At 50.1% G+C, this 23,826-nt stretch overlaps 1 protein-coding gene across 1 annotated transcript; it reads right to left on the bottom strand.

The window, feature by feature from the left end:
• Positions 1-4,188: 4,188 nt before the first annotated feature.
• On the bottom strand, positions 4,189-23,481 carry LOC120397289 (interleukin-1 beta-like). The gene is made up of 4 exons (XM_039522987.1): positions 23,352-23,481; positions 21,248-21,427; positions 5,528-5,667; positions 4,189-4,398 (listed from the first exon to the last, which is right to left on the bottom strand). The coding sequence occupies exons 1-4, from the start codon at positions 23,419-23,421 to the stop codon at positions 4,189-4,191; spliced, it is 600 nt and encodes a 199-aa protein (XP_039378921.1). The 5' UTR covers positions 23,422-23,481.
• Positions 23,482-23,826: the final 345 nt, after the last annotated feature.

Below are 23,826 nucleotides of genomic sequence, written 5' to 3'. Positions count from 1 at the left end.
ACTCCACTTGATACTGGCTGCCAACTATACATCGAGTCGTTGATCACTACCCATTGAGCCCAACAATCTAGCCAGCTTTCTGTCCACCTTATAGTCGATTCATCCAATCCATACTTCTTTAACTTGCTGGCAAGAATACTGTGGGAGACCGTATCAAAAGTTTCCCCCATATCCACAGAGCCAGTTATCTCCTCATAGAAGGCAATCAGGTTAGTCAGGCATGACTTGCCCTTGGTGAATCTATGCTGACTGTTCCTGATCACTTTTCTCTCCTCCAAGGGCTTCAAAATGGTTTCCTTGAGGACCTGCTCCATGATTTTGCCGGGGACTGACATGAGGCTGACCGGTCTGTAGCTCCCCGGGTTCTTTTTTTTCCCTTTTTTAAATATGTGCACTATATTTGCCTTTTTCCAATCATCCCCCGATCACCACGAATTTTCAATGATAATGGCCAATGGCTTTGCAATCACATCAGCCAAGTCTCTCAGCACCCTCGGATGCATTAGATCTGGACCCACAGACTTCGGCATGTCCAGCTTTTCTAAATAGTCCTTAACCTGTTCTTTCTCCACTGAGGGTTGCTCACCTCCTCCCAATCCTGTGTTGCCCAGGACAGCAGTGTGGCAGCTGACCTTGTCTGTGAATGCCAAGGCTGAAAAAGCATTCAGTATTTCAGCTTTTTCCACATCATCTGTCACTAGGTTGCCTCCCCCATGCATGAGGGGTTTGGGGTGAGGGGTTTGGGCTCCGGGGTGGGGCCGGGGGTTGGGGTGCAGGGGGATGAGGGCTGTGGGTGCGGGCTCTCGGGTGGGGCTGGGGATGAGGGGGTTGGGGTGCAGGAGGGGGCTCCAGGCTGGGACAAGGTGTTGGGGTGAGGGTTTGGCCTGGGGTGCAGGCTCTGGGGTGGGGCTGGGGATGTGGGGTTCAGGGTGCGGGAGGGGGCTCCGGGCTGGGACAGCTGTTGGGGTGTGGGAGGGGTGAGGGCTCTGGCTGGGTATGTGGACTCTGGGGTGGGGCCAGGGCTGAGGGGTTGGGGGTGCAGGAGGGGGCTCTGGGGTGGGGCAGGGGGTTGGGGCATGGGGGAAGGGCTCCAGCTGGGGGTGTGGGCTCTGGGTGGGGCCAGAAATGAGGCGTTCATGGTGTGTAAGAGGGCTCCGGTCGAAAACTGGACGCCTGGCAACCCTACTCGTGACACAGAGGCGAAGGAGACTGGCCTGGCACACAGCTCTCTAGATTCCCATGAAATAACCACCACACCCTTGATCAAACTCTATAATATCCAGTGACAAACCTGTTAGCAGGCCGCACTCCATGCAGACACCTAATGCAGCCTTTGGGGATAACAGAGCCAACCAAGACGGTCACTAAGCAAGCTTCCCAGCGGATGCTGTCAGCATGGGCGCTGCCACCGACTTGCTGCAGGACAACTGGGCCGCAATGGCCCCCCCTTCTCCGAGATCCCCACCGCCTCCTCCTCTCCACTCCCACCCCCAAGGTCCCCGCTGCTCCCCACGTCCCTCCTCCTTGGGATGAGGGAGTGAGGAGCAATGTGGAGAGCCAGTGACCGGTGGAGTGAGGAGGCTTGGTCGGGCGCTACTGGGCTGGCAGCTCGGCAGAGGTAGGTGGCCTTCAGGGTCGGGAGGAGCTGGCGCTCGGGGAGGCTGCCAGCGGCTCTTGGCCCGGCCTGACTCTCGCGGGTCGGAGGACCGTCGGTGGGTGTGTACTGGCGGCTTGTCCTGGTACTGGGCCAGCCCGGTGCTCAGAGAGGCTGCCAGCGTGGCCTGGCCTGGCCCGGCTCGTCCAAGCGCTCGTGGGGTTTGGCGGCTCAGCCCGGAGCTTGGGGAGGCTGCTGACTTGGCTGGGCGTTGGGGCCAGCCTGACTCTGGCAGCACTGGGGCCACCCTGGTGCTCTGGGGGGCTGGCATCTCGGCCCAGTGCTGGGGCCAGCTCAGCGCTCGGTGAGGCTGCTGGCTTGTCCCAGTGCTTGTGGGGGCTGGTTGTTCAGCCGGGCGCTAGGCCCAGCCCAACTCTGGCGGTGCTGGGGCCGGCCCAGTGCTCTGGGGGGCCGGCATCTCAGTCTGGTGCTGGGGGAGGGGGGGAACGCAGTGGGTCAGGGTGGGCCAGGGTTCCTCGGGTCTTTTTTCTTTTGTGGGGGGAGGGGTTGTTTGGGGCTCCATCATGCGGGGGATGGGGCCCTGGGGGGAAATGGTGGGGCCAGCGGGTCTCCCCAAAGCGGGGGTTCACCCATTCCATGGCTGTCAGCCACCAAATCACACTGAAGAGAAAAAACAGATTCACACACACACAGCCTGGGAGCTTGCTGGGGCAGTGCCAGTCCGTCTCTTATTACAATGATCCTGATTAGGACGTCCAAGCACCACTGCATGCAGATAACAGCAGCGCTGCCGACTCTGGGCTTGTGTACACTTAAAACGCAACAGTGGCACAGCCGCAGTGCTGTAGTGCTTCCATGTAGACATGGCCTATCTCGATCCCTTCCTGTCAGTGTAGTTAATCCCCCCGCCCACCTGAGAGGCAGTAACTTGGGCGACAGAAGAATGCTGTCTACACCTGGGGTTAAATTGGCTTAACTACGCCACTCGCGTGTGGATTTTCACACCCCGGAGTGATATAGCTGGGTCAACCTGACTTTTTAGTGTAGACCAGGCCTCTCACAATTTTATCACAACTCTCATGATTTGGGGACTTTTCTTTAAGCCTCTGTAACCTTTGGGTGGGCTACAGCAGCAGTTCTCAACCAGGGGTCTGAGGCCTCCTGGGGGTCGACGAGCAGGTTTCAGGGGGTCTGCCAAACAGGGCTGACATTAGACTCATTAGGGCGTAGGGCAGAAAGTCCACGTTGCCCTGACCTCAACATCCGGGGCTGAAGCCAAAGCCTGAGCAGCTTAGCTTTGCGGGGACCCCCCCATGGTGTAGGGGGCCCATGCAGTTGCCCTGCTTGCTTCCCCCTAATACCAGCCCTGGCTTTTATATGCAGAAAAACAATTGTTGGGGCACAGGTGGGCTGTGGAGTTTTTATAGCATGTTGAGGGTTGGGGAGGGGAGGCCTCAGAAAGGAAAAAGGTTGAGAACCCCTGGGCTAGAGTTTGCTTCATTGCCCTTCTCCAAGGCCTAAAAACCCCCCACCTCTCATAGAAAAGCACCTGGAAACCCAGAATTCAGTCACAAAGGATTTTCAGCAAGAATTGCATATGGTCAACCTCCCCACATTCAAGTCCAAAATGAACAAAGGAATTAACAATTTTTAAATACCAACTTTATAAAAAAATAAAGAAACAATAATACAATAATAATATAATACTTAATTACTATAACTTAATTTCTACAACATAACATGGCTATTTTATATTCCACATACTGTTAGGATTGACAGTTTTGTAATAAATATATCACTACCTTAGATTACTCAAACTGCAAGAAACTGTAAAAGAGTCTGACTTCCTATTCATGCTATTTACTTTCTCTTTGCATTTCAGTTCAGATAATAAGAAAAGACTAGTCAGTTACACATTGGTAAGAAATCAGTTTCAAGCCAATTGCATCTTCAGGTTTTCAATTCCCTAGACACCAGTGTTGGTTGCAAATACTGCAGGCGCTGGTTTATTTGCTTATAAGAACCCTCCCAAAAAACCTGTGGAATTTTAAAAGAATTTTTTTTCTGTTGATATTTTGTAAAAAATTATATAAAAACCCACAAAACCTAACAATATTAGAGGCAGGCTTTCATCTAACAGTGTCCCTATAAATGATCAGGGAACAAAACTATATGTATAGTGCCTAATGTAACGAGACATCCCATTGTGGCTGGTGCCTCTAGATGCTACCGTAATAATAATAATAATAATAATAAATAAACTGAATTAATATGGAATTAATGCTAATGTTTAAAATCACATTTACACAAGTTAAGAAGGAAGGTATTGTACAACTGGGGTCAGGCTTGAGTTATGAGAGATTACAAGTATTGGTTACAAGGTTCACAAGATACATACATAGTACAATTCAATTAATTAATTTAAATAAATAATTACATTAATAAATTAATTAAAACATGATTAATAAAAATGAATTAATATGGAATTGCTGAGATCCCATAAATAGTTATGCTCCTACTGTATATAGTACATACAAGCATTTAGTTCTAAGCCAGTAACTGCTGGCTAGGGATTAGATTTCAACCAAATAAAAATCAGTGATGTCCCGCTCTCCGGTTTGATTCACCATCTTGACGGGTTTGTCACTCAGTTTTGAGGTGCTGAGGAACCAGCCTGGATGGGCAGCTGATTCAAAGCTGGAAGTGGAACCAGAACTGGTCTTGAAAAAGATGAAACGCTTCTGATCCTCAGTCCTGATGTCTTTCATAGGTCCCTTCACCTTCTGTGGAAAATAAGAGAGGCCAGTTAGAAACAGGGATGCTCTTTGGAAGGCTTTCATCCTGCAATGGGATGAGTATGAGAAGAGGCTTCTAATTAGGACATAGAGCTAGCGTCCACTCTGACTTGTGTCAGTGCAACTATTATGTGGGTATCCCTGAGCAGAATTTGGTCCAAGGAAACACTGAGCTAGACCCTCCCCTGCCTTCCACTTTGGGCTGTCATTTACACCAGTGAAAAGTGGGTGTGAAATGCTGGCCCTCTGAGTGTAGTGAAAACATCTGGTGCACATAGACAGGAGAATCTGGCCCGGACACCACAGGTGTTTCATACACCTGAGAAAGACTGTCCACCAAACAAGGAACCTATTCCTGCTCCTATTGAATGGGATTTCAATGTAAGAGGGATCAGGCCCAATGGTAGACAATAATTAGATGGACGCTGCAAAAGCATGGCTGCAGTTTTAATCCCTGATCACTACTGATATGTTTTCACTGCAGCTGGGAGCAAGCCCACCAGTACAGTAGACAGGCTTGCACTAGCTTTGCTCAAACTACCACTTTAAAAATAACTGTGTGGACATGGCAGCACCTCAGAGACTTGGGCTAGCCACCTGGGCTCAGAACCAGGGGGGCAGCTGGGTTTGGAGGCCTGAGCTCCCTTTTTTAGCAGAGTAGCTCAAGCCCTGCTTGGCAAGTCTGTCTACCCACACAAGGAGGCTCGCTGCCAGCTGCACTATAGACATACCCCAAGGGCACAAGAGACAACATGATCTAATGAAATAGGGTGGTGCGATGGACTGGGATTCAGGAGACCTGGGCTCCTGGGCAAGTCACTTCTTATCTCTGCTTCTCCTTCCACTCTTTGTCTTCTGTATTTAGATGATAAAATCTTTGAGGAAGGAACGTTCTTATTACGTGACTGCACAGTGCCTACCACAACAGGGCCTTGGTCTCGAATGAAGAATCAAGGTGCTACTCTAATAGCACTAAATGATAATAGTAATCATAAACCGTATCTGGGGGGAAACAGTGACTCCCATGTAAAGGTATCAATAAAAACCAGAGATGTGGATTGAATTTCAGTCGCTCTGGAGTCTGTGATGATGCTAAAGGTCTGCTAATCCCACTCACCTCCAGCTGCAGCACAGGGCTACCTTTATCCTTCACACAGCACAGATACAGATTGTTTTCCGCAGCGTTGTTTTCCACAATGTTCATAGCAACAGGACTGATGTGTGTTGGGGAGCGATATAAATCCAGGTTTAATTTCACTAGGAAGAGAAAAGCAAGAGGAAATCCAGACTCAATTACAATAAAAAAGGCAGCCCGTCTATCTGAGAAGATCTGGGAAGCACCATCACTTATAAATAGCGAGTGAGGAACCTGAAATCCATGCACAATAGCTGCCATATCACTTTATCGGTGACGCTGATGGCTCTTTTAAAAATAACTGCACATCAGAGATTCAGTTGTGCACTTTCACTCAACTGAGTAATGCCATCCACTTCAGTGGGACTGTGCCTGGAGACAAAATACTCCCAAGAAACAGGGGTTGGAAAATCAGATCTTAATAATTACGTGCAGAAAATGACATTAAAAGAACATTAGAGGTGGCACAGTCAAGCACGCCAAAGGTAGGAAGTGTCAGAATGCCTGTTGCAATCTTAATTCGACCCCTGTGCCCATATCCATTATGATAGTCTTTAATTACCTGATCACATACTATTTTTTCCATAGGAGTCTTGCCTCATTCAGTACACAGGATGGACCTATTCTGAAGATTAATCAGGGCTGTGAATGACCCTTGTCCAGCCAGACTTACTTTCCCACAGGAGACTGCTGCTCAGATAGAAGCTAATCAGAGTGCAGCTGCGCAGCAACCAGGAGGTGTCTGAGCACCAGGTTGTTATGGGCTGGGATATAGGCTGTCTGGCCTAGTAGTCAGAGCAGGAGTCAGGTTCGGTGGGCTGGGGAATAAAGCTGGGGAATAAAGCCAAGGGCACCAGAGTCAACTGCCAGTTATCAGAACCAGGGGGTCAAGCCTGAGTCAGAACTGGAAATCGAAGTTGAGGGTCAGAGCTGGGGTCAGATACCAAATGTCAGAGTCAAGGGTCAGAAGTCAGAGGTCAGAGCCAGGAGTGGTCACCGAGGATTGGAGGCGAGGTGCGAGGACAGGAACTGGAGGATAGGTGAGGATCCAGTGTGCAGCAGCAAGGCTGGGGAGCCAGGAGCAGGGCTTTCTTGTCAATTTCACGGCTTGGAGCCCATGTAAGGAGCACAGTGTCTACACAGACACTGCGTCGCCCTAGCAACACCAACATAAGACACCTCTCGTGGAGGTGGAGTTATTATGTCGGTGTAGTAGGGCACTTACATCGGCAGGATCAAGGCTGTAGTGTAGACACTGACATAATTAGGTCAACCTAAGGCCTGGTCTACGCTACACAGTTAGGTTGACATAAGGCAGGAGCAAAGGTAGGAGCCAGGAGCAGTGCAGGAGACAGGCAGAAGCAGTGTCCAATGTAGCCACAACAGGAAACCACCTTGTTTCTCACACAAGCTTCCTGTGCTTCCTTCTGGCTTAGCACGGGTGGACCAAATGGTGGAGCCAGCCGAGCCTCCAATCAGGGCTCCCATGGGTGGAGACTTGGCTGAGGCTATAGGCCTAGTAGCTCCTTGGCCCAGGTGGGTTCAGTGGACTCTGGGTGGAGGCCAGGATGCAGCAGCTGTCTGGGCCTCCCAGGCCTGGCTTTGAGACCCGGCACATCATGCATTGCTCCTTCATCAGTTCGGAGGTGAAGTTCTCCCTTGCTCTCTTAGTATTTCTCTGGGGAGCCCCACTTGGGCAAATACTTCTGTGAGTTCATTAGCACTGACAGCCACCATTACTGGGAATGGGAATGGGCTCAGGGTAGCTGGTAGCATTGTCTAAAATTACAAGGCTATATTTGTGCCCCACTGCAGACTTCTCTAATGGGCCTCCCAGATCAGAGGGTACCCTACAATGGGTAGTGGTACTGGGGGGAACCTTTTTCTGACCCGTCCACTGGCACTCAGGGAATGATGCATAATAGTCCCACACCTCTGGATGGACACCCAGCCAGTAGAACCTCGTGGTCACTCTGTTATGAGTCTTCTCCCACCCCAATGACCCCCACATGGTGCTGCATGGCCAGTTGAAGCACCCCTCTTTGAAACTTTCTTGGCCCTCAGAGCTGCATTCTTACCTCCCCTATCTTGGGATCTTTCAATACCCGATATGCCCCCTCCTCTACCAGTTCGAAATGGGGCCACTGAACCTGGGTGAACTGCTCCATGACGATCTTCCCTGCTACCTGAACCCCTAGGCATCCCTTGGGCTGGAGCCAATGCCAGCCAAGATCCTTCAGATTGTGGGCGACAGTCCGGGGTCAGGCTTTGGCTGGGAATTTCTTGCTGCAGAACTGCTACTGGTAGGTCTAGGATGGCTGCCTTGACATGAGTGTAGTCCTGTGCAGCTGCCGCACTGAGGCCCTGGTATGCTGCCTGGCCCAGCATGCTGTCAAGTAGTAGGCCAATAGGTTGGCCCAATTTCCCTTGAGGCCTTGGGCTATGATGCCAACTCTCTCGAATGTGGCAAGGAATGCCTCTGGGTTGTCTACGGGACCCATTGTTGTCAGCTTTACTGGGATGGCTGGTATTGGGTCAGCAGCTCCCCCTCCCAGGGTTAGACTCCATGGCTGTGGGAGTGTCGCCATCTGCTGGATGAGCCGCTGCTGTGCTTCTACCATTTCCTTAATCAGCAGCTCCTCCCGCTACTGGGCCACCTGCTGCTGCTGGTTCAGGAGAACTCACTTCAGCAGTTTCTCAAAATCCACCTCTGGTTTTTGGTTTTTATCTCCCTCTTTCTCTGGCCTACCATCGTGCCTAGTGTGCCTGCATTCTCCACCAGATGTAACAGAGTCCCCAGAAGACCAGGTGGACTAGTGGGCAGCGCACCCAGTTTCCAGTCTCGACCCTCCCAGCAGGAAGCGGTTTCAGTCCAGTTCCTTACTGTGGATGTGGCTTCACCACAGGGTTTTCAATGTCCTCACCCTCCCCTTTCTTGGCAGGGGTAGAAATGAGATTTATGCCCCTTCAGCACCAAATGCTGTTGGCAGGGGAGCCCGGGCCCTCCCACTCTCAGGGCCCCATGAGAGACAACAATGTCCAGAACTCTGGAGTGCCCTTGGAGCTGCCTGACTGGGCCACTTCCATCTCCCCCACACCTCCAAGTCCAATATAGGATAGCAAAAGAAAAGGAAAGACAACTAAAGCTTCAGCCCCAATAGGCTCAGCACACAATTGTCTCTCTCATGGGTGGCTTCTTTGGTACCCTTAGAGTAGGTCCATCTTCCTCCCCAGCCTCCCCCTTCTGAGCTAGGTTGTGCCCTTCTACGTTTCCTCTCCAGTCGGCCCGTGCTCTGGGCCCAGCATTGCCCTTTAACCCCTTCTGGTCCAGCGTGGGATATGTACGCCCCATCACACACCCCAAGGGGAGAACAAGAGGGCTGAACCCCAAAGAATAATCAGTTGAATCAACTGGTTGTGTGCAATGACATTGTGTGTAAATATATGTCAAGCAAGCTCTTTTATGAAAGCCTGTAACGTTCCTAACTTGGTGGTCATTAAGAGATCTCTAGCCAGGTTGTGGCTGTGAATGTAACTGTGGTGCAGCCAGAGCATCACCTCACCACAGGCAGTGAAGCAATCAAGCAGGGCAGGGCACAGGGCTGGCGCTTCCACTAGGCGACCTTAGGCGGTCCCCTAGGGCGGCAGCATTTGGGGGGCGACATTTTGCCGCCCTCGGTGGAAATTTGGCGGCAGGGGGTCCTTCCGCTCTGGGTCTTTGGTGGAAATTCAGCGGCGGGTCCTTCACTCGCTCTGGGACCCGCCGCCAAAGTGCCCTGAAGACACGGAGCGGAAGGACTCCCACTACCGAATGCTCAGAAGAGGAGCGCTGCCGCCTAGGCTGGCAAAAACCCTGGTGCCGCTCCTAACAGGGCACCCCCGACCCCTCCAGGCTAGTTGTTCACACAAAACCAATTTCAAGTACCCATCCATTGTCCAGCCAGGAAGACATAATAGTGAGCCATTAAAGTAAATGGAAAGTCATTGAAGCCGAAAAGAAAATCATAGACTATCAGGATTGGAAGGGACCTCAGGAGGTATCTAGTCCAACCCCCTGCTCAAAGCAGGACCAATCCCCAACTAAACCATCCCAGCCAGGGCTTTGTCAAGCCTGACCTTAAAAACCTCTAAGGAAGGAGATTCCACCACCTCCCTAGGTAACCCATTCCAGTTCTTCACCACCCTCCTAGTGAAAAAGTTTTTCCTAATATCCAACCTAAACCTCCCCCATGGCAAATTGAGACCATTGCTCCTTGTTCTGTCATCTGCTCCCACTGAGAACAGTCTAGATCCATCCTCTTCGGAACCCCCCTTAAGGTAGTTGAAAGCAGCTATCAAATCCCCCCTCACTCTTCTCTTCTGCAGACTAAACAATCCCAGTTCCCACAGCCTCTCCACATAAGTCATGTGCTCCAGCTCCCTAATCATTTTTGTTGCCCTCCGCTGGACTCTTTCCAAGTTTTCCACATCCTTCTTGTAGTGTGGGGCCCAAAACTGGACACAGTAATCCAGATGAGGCCTCACCAATGTCGAATAGAGGGGAATGATCACATCCCTCGATCTGCTGGCAATGCCCCTACTTATACAGCCCAAAATGCTGTTAACCTTCTTGGCAACAAGGGCACACTGTTGACTCATATCCAGCTTCTCGGACACTGTAACCCCTAGGTCCTTTTCTGCAGCACAGCTGCCTAGTCATTCGGTCCCTAGTCTGTAGCAGTGCATGGGATTCTTCCGTCCTAAGTGCAGGACTCTGCACTTGTCCTTGTTGAACCTCATCAGGTTTCTTTTGGCCCAATCCTCTAATCTGTCTAGGTCCCTCTGTATCCTATCTCTATCCTCCAGCGTATCTACCACTCCTTCCCGTTTAGTGCCATGTGCAAACTTGCTGAGGGTGCAGTCTACTCCATCCTCCAGATCATTAATGAAGATATTAACAAAACCGGCCCCAGGACCTACCCTTGGGGTACTCCGCTTGATACTGGCTGCCAACTAGACATGGAGCCGTTGATTACTACCTGTTGAGCCCGACATTCTAGCCAGCTTTCTATCCACCTTATAGTCCATTCATCCAGCCCATACTTCTTTAACTTGCTGGCAAGAATACAGTGGGAGACCGTATCAAAAGCTTTGCTAAAGTCAAGGAATAACACATCCACTGCTTTCCCCTCATCCACAGACCCAGTTATCTCGTCATAGAAGGCAATTAGGTTAGTCAGGCATGACTTGCCCTTGGTGAATCCATGCTGACTGTTCCTGATCACTTTCCTCTCCTCTAACTGCTTCAGGATTGATTCCTTGAGGACCTGCTCCATGATTTTCCCAGGGACTGAGGTGAGGCTGATTGGCCTGTAGTCCCCAGGCCTTGTCTACACTGCCACTTTACAGCGCTGCAACTTTCTCACTCTGGGGGGGTGAAAAAACACCCCCCTGAGCGCTGCAAGTTTTGGCACTTTACAGTGCCAGAGTAGACCATGCACCAGCGCTGGGAGCTACTCCCCTCGTGCGGGTGGGTTTTTTACAGCACTGGGAGAGAGCTGGCTGGTGCTGCGACGACACAGCCATGCGCTGCCACGGCAGCGCATTAATGTTGCTAGTGAAGACATACCCTCAGTCTTGGGAAACTGAGAAAGCAGTTATTTCATGCTGAATAGCCAGGAGTCATCATGCCAGAAGGAAGAGAAAAAATGGGGGGTGGGGAGGAAGAAAGAAAAGACTGGGCTACACTACACAGTTAGGTCGGCGTAAGGCAGCTTAGGGCATGTCTATATTAGAAACTTAAGTTGACCTATACTAGGTTGATTTACAGCCAGCACACTACCCTCCTTGGGTCAGGGGTGTGCATCCTCACCAGGAGCTCTTCCACCGGCTGAAGAGGGGCAGTGTGGGGAGCTGAGAGCATGGTCTCTCAGCTCTACTGGCAGCTCCCTGTCAGGAGCCTGGCTGACCTACAGGCTCCCGCCCTCTTCCCTCCCCATTCCTCCACTCGCTCCCGCTGGGAGCCAGGCAGCCCTGTCAATTTCAGGAGGCAGGGTCTGTGGTGTTCTGTACCTCGTGGGAACACCCTGCACCCCATGTTCATCCTTATAAAGTGATTGTGGGATCCACCTAACGAAGAGAAGGAAGAGCATCTTCGCAGGCAGGCTTGCTAAGCTAGTGAGGAGGGCTTTAAACTAGGTTCGCTGGGGGATGGTGACCCTGAGGTAAGTGGGAAAGAGGGATACTGGAAGGAAACACAAGGAGGAGGGTACAAGACGGGAAGCCTCCTGATTCATACAGAGAAAGTAGGGCAATCGGCTAGTTATCTTAGGTGCACGTACACGAATGCAAGAAGCCTGGGAAACAAGCAGGGAGAACTGGAAGTCCTGGCACAGTCAAGGAAGTATGATGTGATTGGAATAACAGAGACTTGGTGGGATAACTCACATGACTGGAGCACTGTCATGGATGGATATTAACTGTTTAGGAAGGACAGGCAGGGGAGGAAAGGTGGAGGAGTTGCACTATATGTAAGAGAGTGGTATGATTGCTCAGAGCTCCGGTATGAAACTGGAGAAAAGCCTGTTGAGAGCCTTTGGGTTAAGTTTAGAGGCAAGAGCAACAAGGGTGATGCCGTGGTGGGCATGTGCTATAGACTACCAGATCAGAAGGATGAGGTAGATGAGGCTTTCTTTGGATAACTTACTGAAGTTTCCAGATCACAGGCCCTGGTTCTAATGGGGGACTTCAATCACCCTGATATCTGCTGGGAGAGCAATACAGCGGTGCACAGAAAATCCAGGAAGTTTTTGGCGAGTGCTGGAGGAACCAGCTAGGGGCCGTGCTCCTCTTGACCTGCTGCTTACAAACAGGGAAGAATTGGTAGGGGAAGTAGAAGTGGGTGACATCCTAGGCAGCAGTGATCATGAGATGGTTGAATTCAGGATCCTGACAAAAGAAAGAAAGGAAAGTAGCAAAATCCAGACCCTGGACTTCAGAAAAGCAGACTTAGACTCCCTTAGGGAACTGATGGGCAAGGATCCCCTGGGAGGCTAATATGAGGAGGAAAGGAGTCCAGGAGAGCTGGCTGTATTTTAAAGAAGCCTTATTGAGGGCACAGGAACAAACCATCCCGATGTGCAGAAAGAATAGCAAATATGGCAGGCAACCAGCTTGGCTTAACAGTGAAATCGTTGATGAGCTTAAACTCAAAAAGGAAGCTTACAAGAAGTGGAAATTTGGACAGATGACTAGGGAGGAGTATAAAAATATTGCTCGAGCATGCAGGGGTGTAATCAGGAAGGCCAAAACACAATTGGAGTTGCAGCTAGCAAGGGATGTGAAGGGTAACAAGAAGGGTTTCTACAGGTATGTTAGCAACAAGAAGGTGGTCAGGGAAAGTGTGGGACCTTTACTGAATGGGGGAGGCAACCTAGTGACAGATGATGTGGAAAAAGCTGAAATACTCAATGCTTTTTTTGCCTCGGTTTTTACAGACAAGGTCAGCTCCCAGACTGCTGCACTGGGCAGCACAGGATGGGGAGGTGAGCAGCCCTCAGTGGTGAAAGAACAGGTTAAGGACTATTTAGAAAAGCTGGTCATGCACAAGTCCCTGGGTCCAGATCTAATGCATCCGAGGGTCATGAGGGAGTTGGCTGATGTGATTGCAGAGCCACTGGCCATTATCACTGAAAAATTTGTGGCGATCGGGGGATGATTGGAAAAAGACAAATAGAGTGCACATATTTTAAAAAGAGAAGAAAGAGAACCCGAGGAACTACAGACCGGTCAGCCTCACATCAGTCCCTGACAAAATCATGGAGCAGGTCCTCAAGGAAACCATTTTGAAGCACTTGGAGAAGAGGAAGGTGATCAGGAACAGTCAACATGGATTCACCCAGGGCAAGTCATGCCTGACCAACCTGATTGCCTTCTATGATGAGATAACTGTTTCTGTGGATATGGGGAAAGCGGTAGATGTGGTATATCTTGACTTTAGCAAAGCTTTTGATACGGTCTCCCACAGTATTCTTGCCATCAAGTTAAAGAAGTATGAATTGGATAAGCTGAGCTTCTAAACAAGGTTTGAAATCTAGAAGCCTTTGTTCATTGGCTGAGCCTTAGTCAGGGGGCGGGACTATCAGGAAGGCCAGGGCTTTATAAAGCCGTGAGTAAATGACCAGGGAGCTTTGCGACCAGGGGCTGCTAACAGGGAGTTTCAAGAGGGACTTGGGAAGGGGGCGAGGTACACTTGCCATTCTTTAAAACTTTAAAACTAAACTATAATCCAAACTTCTTGATTTAAACAAAAACCCTGTCAGTAACCTAGGCAGCTGTGGGAGACAATGCAGGCAGAAGCCCAGCAGCAGAATGGGGGCTATCCTGTTTATTGCACCGAGTGCAGCATGTATGATTACCTGTCCTGTGGGCGGGTGGCGTATATGTGCATTCTGTGCAAGGAGCTCCTGGCCCTCAGAGACCACGTATGGGCTTTGGAGGCCAGGGTGGCGGAACTGGAGGAGCTAAGGGAGGCAGAGAGGTATGTTGATGAGGCTTTCCAGGACACTGTAGAATTGTCCCACCTCTGGTCAGACAGCCCCTGCGCTGTTGAGGAGGATGAAAGGCCCAGGGAAGCAGAGCAGTCAACAGGAGCAGAGGGAAACCTTCCCATAGTTGGGACCCTCCTTCCAGATGATGCTGGGGTTGCCTCTTGCACTGAGGTTACCTCTCCGGGGGAGGGAACTCCATTCACTAGGAAATGGCAGGTGTTAGTAATGGGAGATTCGATCGTTAGAAACGTAGATAGCTGGGTTTATGATGACCGGGAGAACCGTATGGTGACTTGCCTGTCTGGTGCAAAGGTTGCAGATCTCTCGAGGCATTTAGACAGACTTATATGTGTAGTGCAGGGGAGGAGCCGGTGGTCATGGTACATGTAAGTACCAATGACATAGGGAAGGGTAGGAGAGACGTCCTAAAGGCCAAATTTAGGCTGCTAGGAAAGAGACTGAAATCCAGTCTCAGAAATACTCCCAGTTCCACACGCAGGGCCAGGTAGGCAGGCAGAGCTTCAAGTCTCAATGTGTGGATGAGACGATGGTGTAGAGAGGAGGGGATCAGATTTATTCAGAACTAGGGAAACTTTTGGGATAGGGGGAGCCTATACAGCAAGGATGGGCTCCAGCTAAACCGAAGGGGGACCAGACTGCTGGCACTTAACATTAAAAAGGTTGCAGAGCAGTTTTTAAACTAGGAGATGGGGGAAAGCCGATTGCTGCAGAGGAGCATGTGGATTGGACAGAGACTTCTTTTAGAGCTTGGCTACACTTACGGTTTGCAGCACTGGTAGTTTGCAGCGCTGGTCATCCAGCTGTGCAGGAGCAGCGCTGGTGTGTGGCCACACTCACAGCTACCAGCACTGGTGTGTGGCCACATTTGCAGCATTTGCAGGGAGCCAACACTGTGTTGCTTTTCTGCTGAAAAAATCAGAACATTTTTTCCCCCCCCTTCTTAACTAACTTTAATGCAAGCAGCCTGCAGGCACGACTCCCCGCTGTTTCCCTGCCTGCCTCTCATTTGATTGTTTACAGCCAGGTACAGATGATCACAGCAAACAGGAGCTCTGTTTGTTTTTAGATAGCAGCAAGCGGCACGGAGGAGCTCCACAGAGCTGTTCACAACAGGGAGGAGGATCTCATTTGATTGTTCACAGATTGAAGGTTCACAACAAAACAAAGAGAGGCTGCATAACAAAACAAAGGGAGTAATTTAGTTAAAAGCATTCTGGGATATCTCCTTATTCTGAGCCAATAAAAGCGCTGGTGTGTGTCCACACTTGATGAGCAGCGCTGGATCACCAGCCAGCGCTGCAGCCAGGAGTTGCAGCGCTGAAGAGGAGAGTCTATTGATAGAGATTCTGTAAGTTTTAGTCAGGAGGAGAGGATGGAAGAGGATAAAGAATGGGTCAGACCAGACGAGAATCTGACACATCAGAAAAGGGCAGACAAATAAACAGTGACAAGTTTTTAAAGTGCTCGTACACAAATGCTAGAAGTCTAAATAATAAGATGTGTGAACTAGAGTGCCTTGTGTTAAAGGAGGATATTGATATAATAGGCATCACAGAAACCCGGTAGAGTGGGGACAATCAATGGGACACAATCATTTTGGGGTACAAAATATATCGGAAGGACAGAACAGGTCGTGTAGGGGGAGGGGGGGGTGGCACTATATGTGAAAGAAAATGTAGAATCAAATGAAGTAAAAATCTTAAATGAATCCACATGTTCCATAGAATCTCTATGGATAATAATTCCATGCTCTAATAAGAATATAACAGTAGGGATCTATTATCGACCACCTGACCAGGACAGTGATAGTGACGATGAAATGCTAAGGGAGATTAGAGAGGCTATCAAAGTTAAGAACTCAATAATAGTGGGAGATTTCAGTTATCCCCATACTGACTGGGTACATGTCACCTCAGGATGAAATGCAGAGACAAAATTTCTCAATGCGTTAAATGACTGCTTCATGGAGCAGCTGGTTCAGGAACCCACAAGAGGAGAGGCAATTCTCAATTTACTCCTGAGTGGAGCACAAGATCTGGTCCAAGAGGTAAGTATAACAGGACCGCTTGGAAATAGTGACCATAACATAATAACATTTAACATTCCTGTGGCGGGAAGAACACCTCAACAGCCCAGCACTGTGGAATTTAATTTCAGAAAGGGCAACTATGCAAAAATGGGGAGGGTAGTTAAACAGAAATTAAAAGGTACAGTGACTAGAGATGCATCCGAAGAAGTGAGCTGTAGCTCACGAAAGCTCATGCTGAAATAAATTTGTTAGTCTCTAAGGTGCCACAAGTACTCCTGTTCTTTTAGTGACTAGAGTGAAATCCCTGCAAGCTACATGGACACATTTCAAAGACACCATAATAAAGGCCCAACTTCAATGTATACCCCAAATTAAAAAACACAGTAAAAGAACTAAAAAAGAGCCACCGTGGCTTAACAACCATGTAAAAGAAGCAGTGAGAGATAGAAAGGCATTTTTCAAAAGTGGAAGTCAAATCCTAGTGAGGTAAATAGAAAGGAGCATAAACACTGCCAAATTAAGTGTAAATATGTAATAAGAAAAGTCAAAGAGGAGTTTGAAGAATGGCTAGCCAAAAACTCAAAAGGTAATAAAATGTTTTTAAGTACATCAGAAGCAGGAAGCTGTGGGGCCCCTGGATGATCAAGATACAAAAGGAGCACTTAAAGACGATAAAATCATTGCAGAGAAACTAAATGAATTCTTTGCTTCAGTCTTCACGGCTGAGGATGTTAGTGAGATTCCCAAACCTGAGCCGTCCTTTGTAGGTGACAAATCTGAGGAACTGTCACAGATTGAAGTGTCACGAGAGGAAGTTTTGGAATTAATTGATAAATTAATTGATAAATTTAACAGTAACAAGTCACCGGGACCAGATGGCATTCACCCAAGAGTTCTGAAAGAACTCAAATGTGAAATTGCGGAACTATTAACTATGGTTTGTAACCTGTCCTTTAAATCGGCTTCTGTACCCAATGCCTGGAAGATAGCTAATGTAACGCCAATATTTAAAAAGGGTTTTAGAGGTGATCCCGGCAATTACAGACTGGTAAGTCTAATGTCAGTACCGGGCAAATTAGTTGAAACAATAGTAAAGAATAAAATTGTCAGACACATAGAAGAATATAAAATGCTGGGCAAAAGTCAACATGGTTTCTGTAAAGGGAAATCGTGTCTTACTAATCTATTAGAATTCTTTTAAGGGGTCAACAAACATGTGGACAAGGGGGATCCAGTGGACATAGTGTGCCTAGATTTCCAGAAAGCCTTTGACAAAGTCCCTCACCAAAGACCCTTATGTAAATTAAGTTATCATGGGATAAGAGGGAAGGTCCTTTCATGGTTAAGAACTGGTTAAAAGACAGGGAACAAAGGGTAGGAATTAATGGTAAATTTTCAGAATGAAGAGGGGTAACTAGTGGTGTTCCCCAAGGGTCAGTCCTAGGACCAATCCTATTCAACGTATTCATAAATGTTCTGGAGAAAGGGGTAAACAGTGAGGTGGCAAAGTTTGCAGATGATACTAAACTGCTCAAGATAGTTAAGACCAAAGCAGACTGTGAAGAACTTCAAAAAGATCTCACAAAACTAAGTGATTGGGCAACAAAATGGCAAATGAAATTTAATGTGGATAAATGTAAAGTAATGCATATTGGAAAAAATAACCCCAATTATACATACAATATGATGGGGGCTAATTTAGCCACAACAAGTCAGGAAAAAGATCTTGGAGTCATTGTGGCTAGTTCTCTGAAGACGTCCACGCAGTGTGCAGAGGCAGTCAAAAAAGCAAACAAGATGTTAGGAATCATTAAAAAAGGGATAGAGAATAAGACAGAGAATATCTTATTGCCCTTATATAAATCCATTATACGCCCACATCTTGAATACTGTGTACAGATGTGGTCTCCTCATCTCAAAAAAGATATACTGGCACTAGAAAAGTTTCAGAGAAGGGCAACTACAATAATTAGGGGTTTGGAACGGGTCCCATATGAGAAGAGATTAAAGAGGTTAGGACTTTTAGCTTGGAAAAGAGGAGGCTAAGGGAGGATATGATAGAGGTCTATAAAATCATGAGTGGTATGGAGATAGTGAATAAGGAAAAGTTATTTACTTGTTCCTATAATATAAGAACTAGGGGCCACCAAATGAAATTAATGGGCAGCAGGTTTAAAACAAATAAAAGGAAGTTCTTCACACAGCGCACAGTCAACTTGTGGAACTCCTTGCCTGAGGAGGTTGTGAAGGCTAGGACTATAACAGGGTTTAAAAGAGAACTGGATAAATTCATGGAGATTAAGTCCATTAATGGCTATTAGCCAGGATGGGTAAGGAAGGGTGTCCCTAGCCTCAGTTTGTCAGAGGGTGGAGATGGAACATTATTGTTATAGTAATGTTGTAGTAACTGTTGTTGTTACAGTGATGTTATAGGTTGTAATTTCATGTATCTAGTTATGAGGCTGAAAATGTGTCCTCATGGCTTAAAACAAGCCCAGGCAAAACTCTCCAAGAGCAGAGAGGCAGTTCACACCTCATCAGGGCATGGATGGGACAAACCCAGCCCAGCCTCACAGGAACAAAGGACACTGGCCTAGGCAGCAACAAAGCATCTGTTGGACTCTCAAATGAGTCACCCCCCCACCTTCCTTTGGTCAGTTTTGGACTGCGATGATGTAATGCTCACCTGACTCTGAAGGGGGCGAGGGGTGGGGGGCAAAGCCAAGACGGAAGAAAGGACATGATAAAAGGGGGAGACGTTTTCCATGTTCTCTCTCTTCCACCTACATGTACAGACACCACCACCAAGCGACTGAAGCGCTGATCAAAGGGGAGAGCCTGGCTGAAGGGCAGCCAGCCAGCCTGTGGTGAGAAGCAGCTAAGTTTGTAAGGGCACTGGAAGTGTTAAGATCAGCTTAGAATGAGTTTTGCTTTTATTTCATTTGACCAAATCTGACTTGTTATGCTCTGACTTGTAATCACTTAAAATCTATCTCTGTAGTTAATAAATCTGTTTGTTTGTTCTACCTGAAGCAGTGCGTTTGGTTTGAAGCCTGTCAGAGACTCCCCTTGCGATAACAAGCCTGGTACAGATCAATTTCTTTGTTAAATTGATGAATTCATATAAGCTTGCAGCGTCCAGTGGGCATAACTGGACCCTGCAAGATGGAGGTTCCTAGGGTTGTGTCTGGGACTGGAGATACTGGCTAGTGTCATTCAGTTGCAAGTAGCTGGGAGCAGCTTACGTGCCAGAGGCTGTGTGACCAGCCCAGGAGTGGGGGGTCTCTCAGCAGAGCAGGGTCAGGTTGGCTCCCAGAGTCGAGGATTGGAGTGACCTAGCAGATCATCAGTCCAGATAACACCAGGGGAACGTCACATGGTCCTACTAGAGCAACTGGGTTCTAGCTGCCCCACTTCCTTGTCAGTTTCAGGACTCCTGCTGTGAAATTGACAAGAAGACCAACAGCCAATTTAAGGCTGTCTTGTAGACACTGACATAATTAGGTCCATATAAGCTGCTGAGAGGTCTAGGGCTTATGTCAGTGTTGTTAGGGTGACGCAGTGTCTGTGTAGACACTGTGTTCCTTACATGGGCTTGGAGCCGTGAAATTGACAAAAAAGCCCTGCTCTCGGCTCCCACTGCTGGGTCTCCGCTCCAAGCCAGGCTGCCACGTAGAGTCCCGGTTTGGGCTGCCGGCCAGGCTCCCCACTGGGAGCCCTGCTGAGCACTGGGCTCTCGGCTCCCCGCCAGGAGCATGGCAGCCAACTGAACTCTGGATGCAGATCTCCCCACCGGAGGTGAGAAGCCCTGAGCAACTACCCCCCAGTTCCCGGCTGGGAGCAGGGAGGCAAGAAACCCAGGGGGCAGCTGGGCTCCCGGTGGGGAGCTGCATGGAGCTGACAGCTCTGGATCTCAACCCCTCCCCCATTGCCCCTTTTCAGTCAGTGAAAGTGCTCCTGGTGAGGATGACCACCACCAACAGAAGGAGGGTAGTGTGGAGATCAGCCACCACAACTGAAGGTAACATAGGTTGACTTAAGATTGTAGTGTAGACCTGCCCTTTTTATAAACACAGGCTTGGGTTTGAGGTTTTTTATCCTGAAAGGGAGAGCTAACATTTAAGTGGGGTGCTGTCCACGAAACACTGGATCCTTCCTAGGACAGAGGGCACACTGTGAAAATGTTCAGAGGCACCGGGCAGCTTGGATTAGAAAAGGGAATTGAGCCAATGTAAAAGTGTGAAGCCCGAGATTGCGTCTTTGCATTTGCTTTCCGTGTAACTTGTCTGTGTTTGCTTTTCCGCACTATTCCATCTAGGAAGCTATGATTTTTCTATTCCATAAGCGGTTTGTTTATTTCCAACGCAGGCGGGCCTCTGGTGTCCAAACTGTGTGGAGTGTGGGCAGGGGCGTCTCCAGGCCCCAGCACACCAATGCGTGCTTGGGGCGGCATGCCGCGGGGGGCGCTCTGCCGGTCGCCGGGAGGGCGGCAGGCGGCTCCGGTGGACCTCCCGCAGGCATGCCTGCGGTGGGTCCGCTGGTCCCGCGGCTGGGGTGCAGCATCCGCAGGCGTGCCTGCAGGAGGTCCACCGGAGCTGCGGGACCAGCGGACCCTCCGCAGGCATGTCTGTGGGAGGTCCACCGGAGCCGCAGGACCGGTGACTGGCAGAGCGCCCCCCGCGGCGTGCCGCTGTGCTTGGGGCGGTGAAATCGCTAGAGCCGCCCTGAGTGTGGGTGTCCCAGAGTGAACTGATAATTGGGGGCGAGTTTTCACTGGTTGATGAACCAGAGTGGGAAAAGTCCAAGTGTCTGTAATTAAGAACTCAGGGAGATGGATGTGGGGAGACTTGGGACCAGAAGGGGTTGCTGAGGACACCCTGCAAGGAGTAACTAGGCTGGTGGAAGTGAGTAACTAGGCTTGTGCTTGCAGGCCAGCTACTGGTGTCAGACCTCTCACCCATAGCAGCCAGCATTAAGGCCCCCAAAATTACCCAGGCAGGCGGTGACTGATTCCCTCGCTGGTCTGAGTGATCCCCAGAACCTCACACTTATATCAGCAGGTAACTGAGCAAGAGGAGATAAACTGGGGGTGGGGCCAGAGGAAAGAACTATTTTGTAATTTACCTGCTTCATTGTTATTGGGGCCTTGTAAATGCACCGCCAACAGCTGGGCCTGGCCGGTGTGACGCCACAGGACAAAACTCTTGTGTTCCTCGTCTTGGATTGTGTGCAGCTTGGAGCGGGTGTATTTGTAGATGAAGGTCTCTGCACGCGTGAAGGTGTTGTTCTTGAAGGATACGGGATCTGAAAACATCAAGTGTAGGCAGTACTGGGTTTACAATAGCACCGGGCCCAGATTCAGAAGGGGCCCCGGCCAGCCCGATCCCCCGGCCAGCAGAGCAGGCCAGGAAAGCTGGGGCCAGGTTGCTCCACTTCCCGCCGCTGGTGAGTGCTGGGGGGCGGTTCCCCCCTCCCCCAAAGTCCGGGAGCCAGGGGAGCAGAGCAGAGCGGGCTGGGGCCGGGTCACTCCACTTCCCGCCACCCCATGAGTGCGGGGTCAGGACCACCCTGCAATCACCTGGAGGCAGGAAGTGGAGCGACCCGGCCCCAACCCGCTCCACTCCACCAGATCGTGCTGGGGGGTGGTTTCCGCCCTGGTCCCCAAGCCTGGGGAGGAGATGGAGCGGTGGGAAAAGGACATGGGATGGGGAAAAGAAGGAGATGGGGGGAAGCGGGAGCGGGGGAGAAGCAGGGGCAAGGAGAAAGAAAGGTGGGTGGGGAGGAGATGGAGTGGTGGGGAAGGGGCATGGGATGGGGAAGAGAAGGGGATGGGGGAAGTGGGGGCAGGGGGGAAGCTGGAGCCCAGCATGCGGCATCTCCTTGGCAGAAGTTGGGGCTCCCCTGTTAAACAGGCCCATCGAACCCTCACACTGACAAGCCCCATCTCCCCTGCATCTGTACCACCCCGATGAGCCCCCCCAGACACCCTCCCCACTGAGCCCTAACGCCTGCACCTGGATCCCCACCCAAATGAACCCCACCTCCTCTGCACCTAGACCCCCCCTGCTGAGCCCCAAACACCTTCACCTGGATCCTCTGCAGAGTCCCATTGCCCCTGCACCTTGAACCCCCCAATGAGCTTCTGTGCATCCAGATCTCCCACTGAGCCACCCGCACCCAGATTGTCCCACAGAGAACTCTCCTACCCCCACCTGGATCCCCCCACATTAAGTCCCTCTGCACTTGGATCCTGCTGCCGGGCTGAGCCTGCTCACCCACACCTGGTGCGCCTGGCACACGGGGGCAGGGCCCCAGGGTGTTTCTGGGGCAGGTCTGGCCCTTTCACTGTGTCAGGATCGGGTGCAGTCTCACTGCCGTGTCCCTGCCCCGGGGTGGGGTAGGGGGAGGTTGCAGGGTGGTCTCCCACCTCCATGCAACCAGTGGCGTGTGCTCCCCACTGCCATGTTGGAGCCTCCACATTTATTTATTGACAAAAAAAATTTGCAGAATTTTAAAATATTGTGCACAGAATTTTTAATTTTTTGGTGCAGAATCCCCTCAGGAACATGGGGTGCTGTGCAGCTGTGATGGTGGGACTGTGAGGAAGGTGGTTGGCAGTGGGGAGGTCTATGGGAGGGAGGCTCTGGGAGAGCAGTGTGTTGTGCAGGGTACTGTGCAGTTGTAGTGGGAGGCCAGCAGGGGAGGTCTCTGGGAGGAGTGGGGGCTGGGCATAGAGATCTGTGGTGGAGGTCTCTGGGTGAGGGGGTGCTGGGCATAAGAGTGGGGCACGGGGCAGGAGGGCGGTGTGGTGCGGACCCACCCTCAAGGGGAGCCTCTGACATGCTTCAACCCAAACGCACTGCTTCAGGTAGAATGAACAAACAAATTTATTAACTAGAAAGATAGATGTAAACTCTGAATCTGGCAGTTGCAGGGGCCCCAAGTTTCAAACTTGGGAGGCCCAATTCTTATCCCACTTAGCCCGGTAGGAATCTAGGAGCAGCTTGACTGAAGTCCATGGAGTTTGCATCAGTGTAAAATACGTTTGAGGAGAGAATCAGGCCCTCCCCCCAGTTACCCATAGCACAAGAGCTGCAGAATTCCGCACTTCTTCGGTCGCTAACGAAAGCAGTGGAGTCTGAGCTTAGATCTAAGCTTCCCTGAGGCCTGGGAGTGCACAGATTATCTCTACTCAGCGCACAGAAAAGGAAGCAGTCTATATCAGTACCTTCCACCAGGGAACTGTTCAGCATCCTCATTAAGTCAAAGTCCGAGAATGATCTGGCAAACCGGTTCATCCTCCTTCTTGTCTCCCCTTGAGGCACCTCTGCAGCCCACCTGAAGGCCACTGAGTCGACTTCGTCACTGGCCTTCCAACGGCTGCCCAACTCCATCAGAGAAAGATTCTTGGGGAAGGGACGAGGGCTGGAGTCATAGAAGGAGCTTTGTGGGGCAACGAAGCAGTGATTTGAACAGCTAGAAAACAAGACACATCCCCTCACTTCTCTTGTGTGCGCTCTCATTCCGCTGCCCATGTGAGCTCCAACTAAATTTAATCTAGACATGCCCCAAGCCTCCCAGTCTGATCCACTATTTAGAGCCTTCCTTACCTTTGATATCCACAGGGACAACCGACCTTCATCCGCAACAGCCTGCAGGGCTGAAACTGTCCTAGAGATGGGCCAGCAGAGCACCTTAACCTC

The sequence above is a fragment of the Mauremys reevesii genome, linkage group 2 (assembly GCF_016161935.1).
Source record: "Mauremys reevesii isolate NIE-2019 linkage group 2, ASM1616193v1, whole genome shotgun sequence".
NCBI lineage: Eukaryota > Metazoa > Chordata > Testudines > Geoemydidae > Mauremys > Mauremys reevesii.
Note: the sequence above shows the minus strand (reverse complement) of the source record. Positions and strands in the feature narration are given on the sequence as shown.

Bases quoted from the DNA above. Each gene is read 5' to 3' on its own strand.
- LOC120397289 (XM_039522987.1), bottom strand. From the start codon at position 23,421: ATGAACCGGTTTGCCAGATCATTCTCGGACTTTGACTTAATGAGGATG. The intron at 5,668-21,247 runs GTAAATTACAAA...TTCTCTTCCTAG, and splicing joins CCCCAATAACAATGAAGCAG to TGAAATTAAACCTGGATTTA. The intron at 4,399-5,527 runs GTGAGTGGGATT...TATTTTCCACAG, and splicing joins GCCCTGTGCTGCAGCTGGAG to AAGGTGAAGGGACCTATGAA.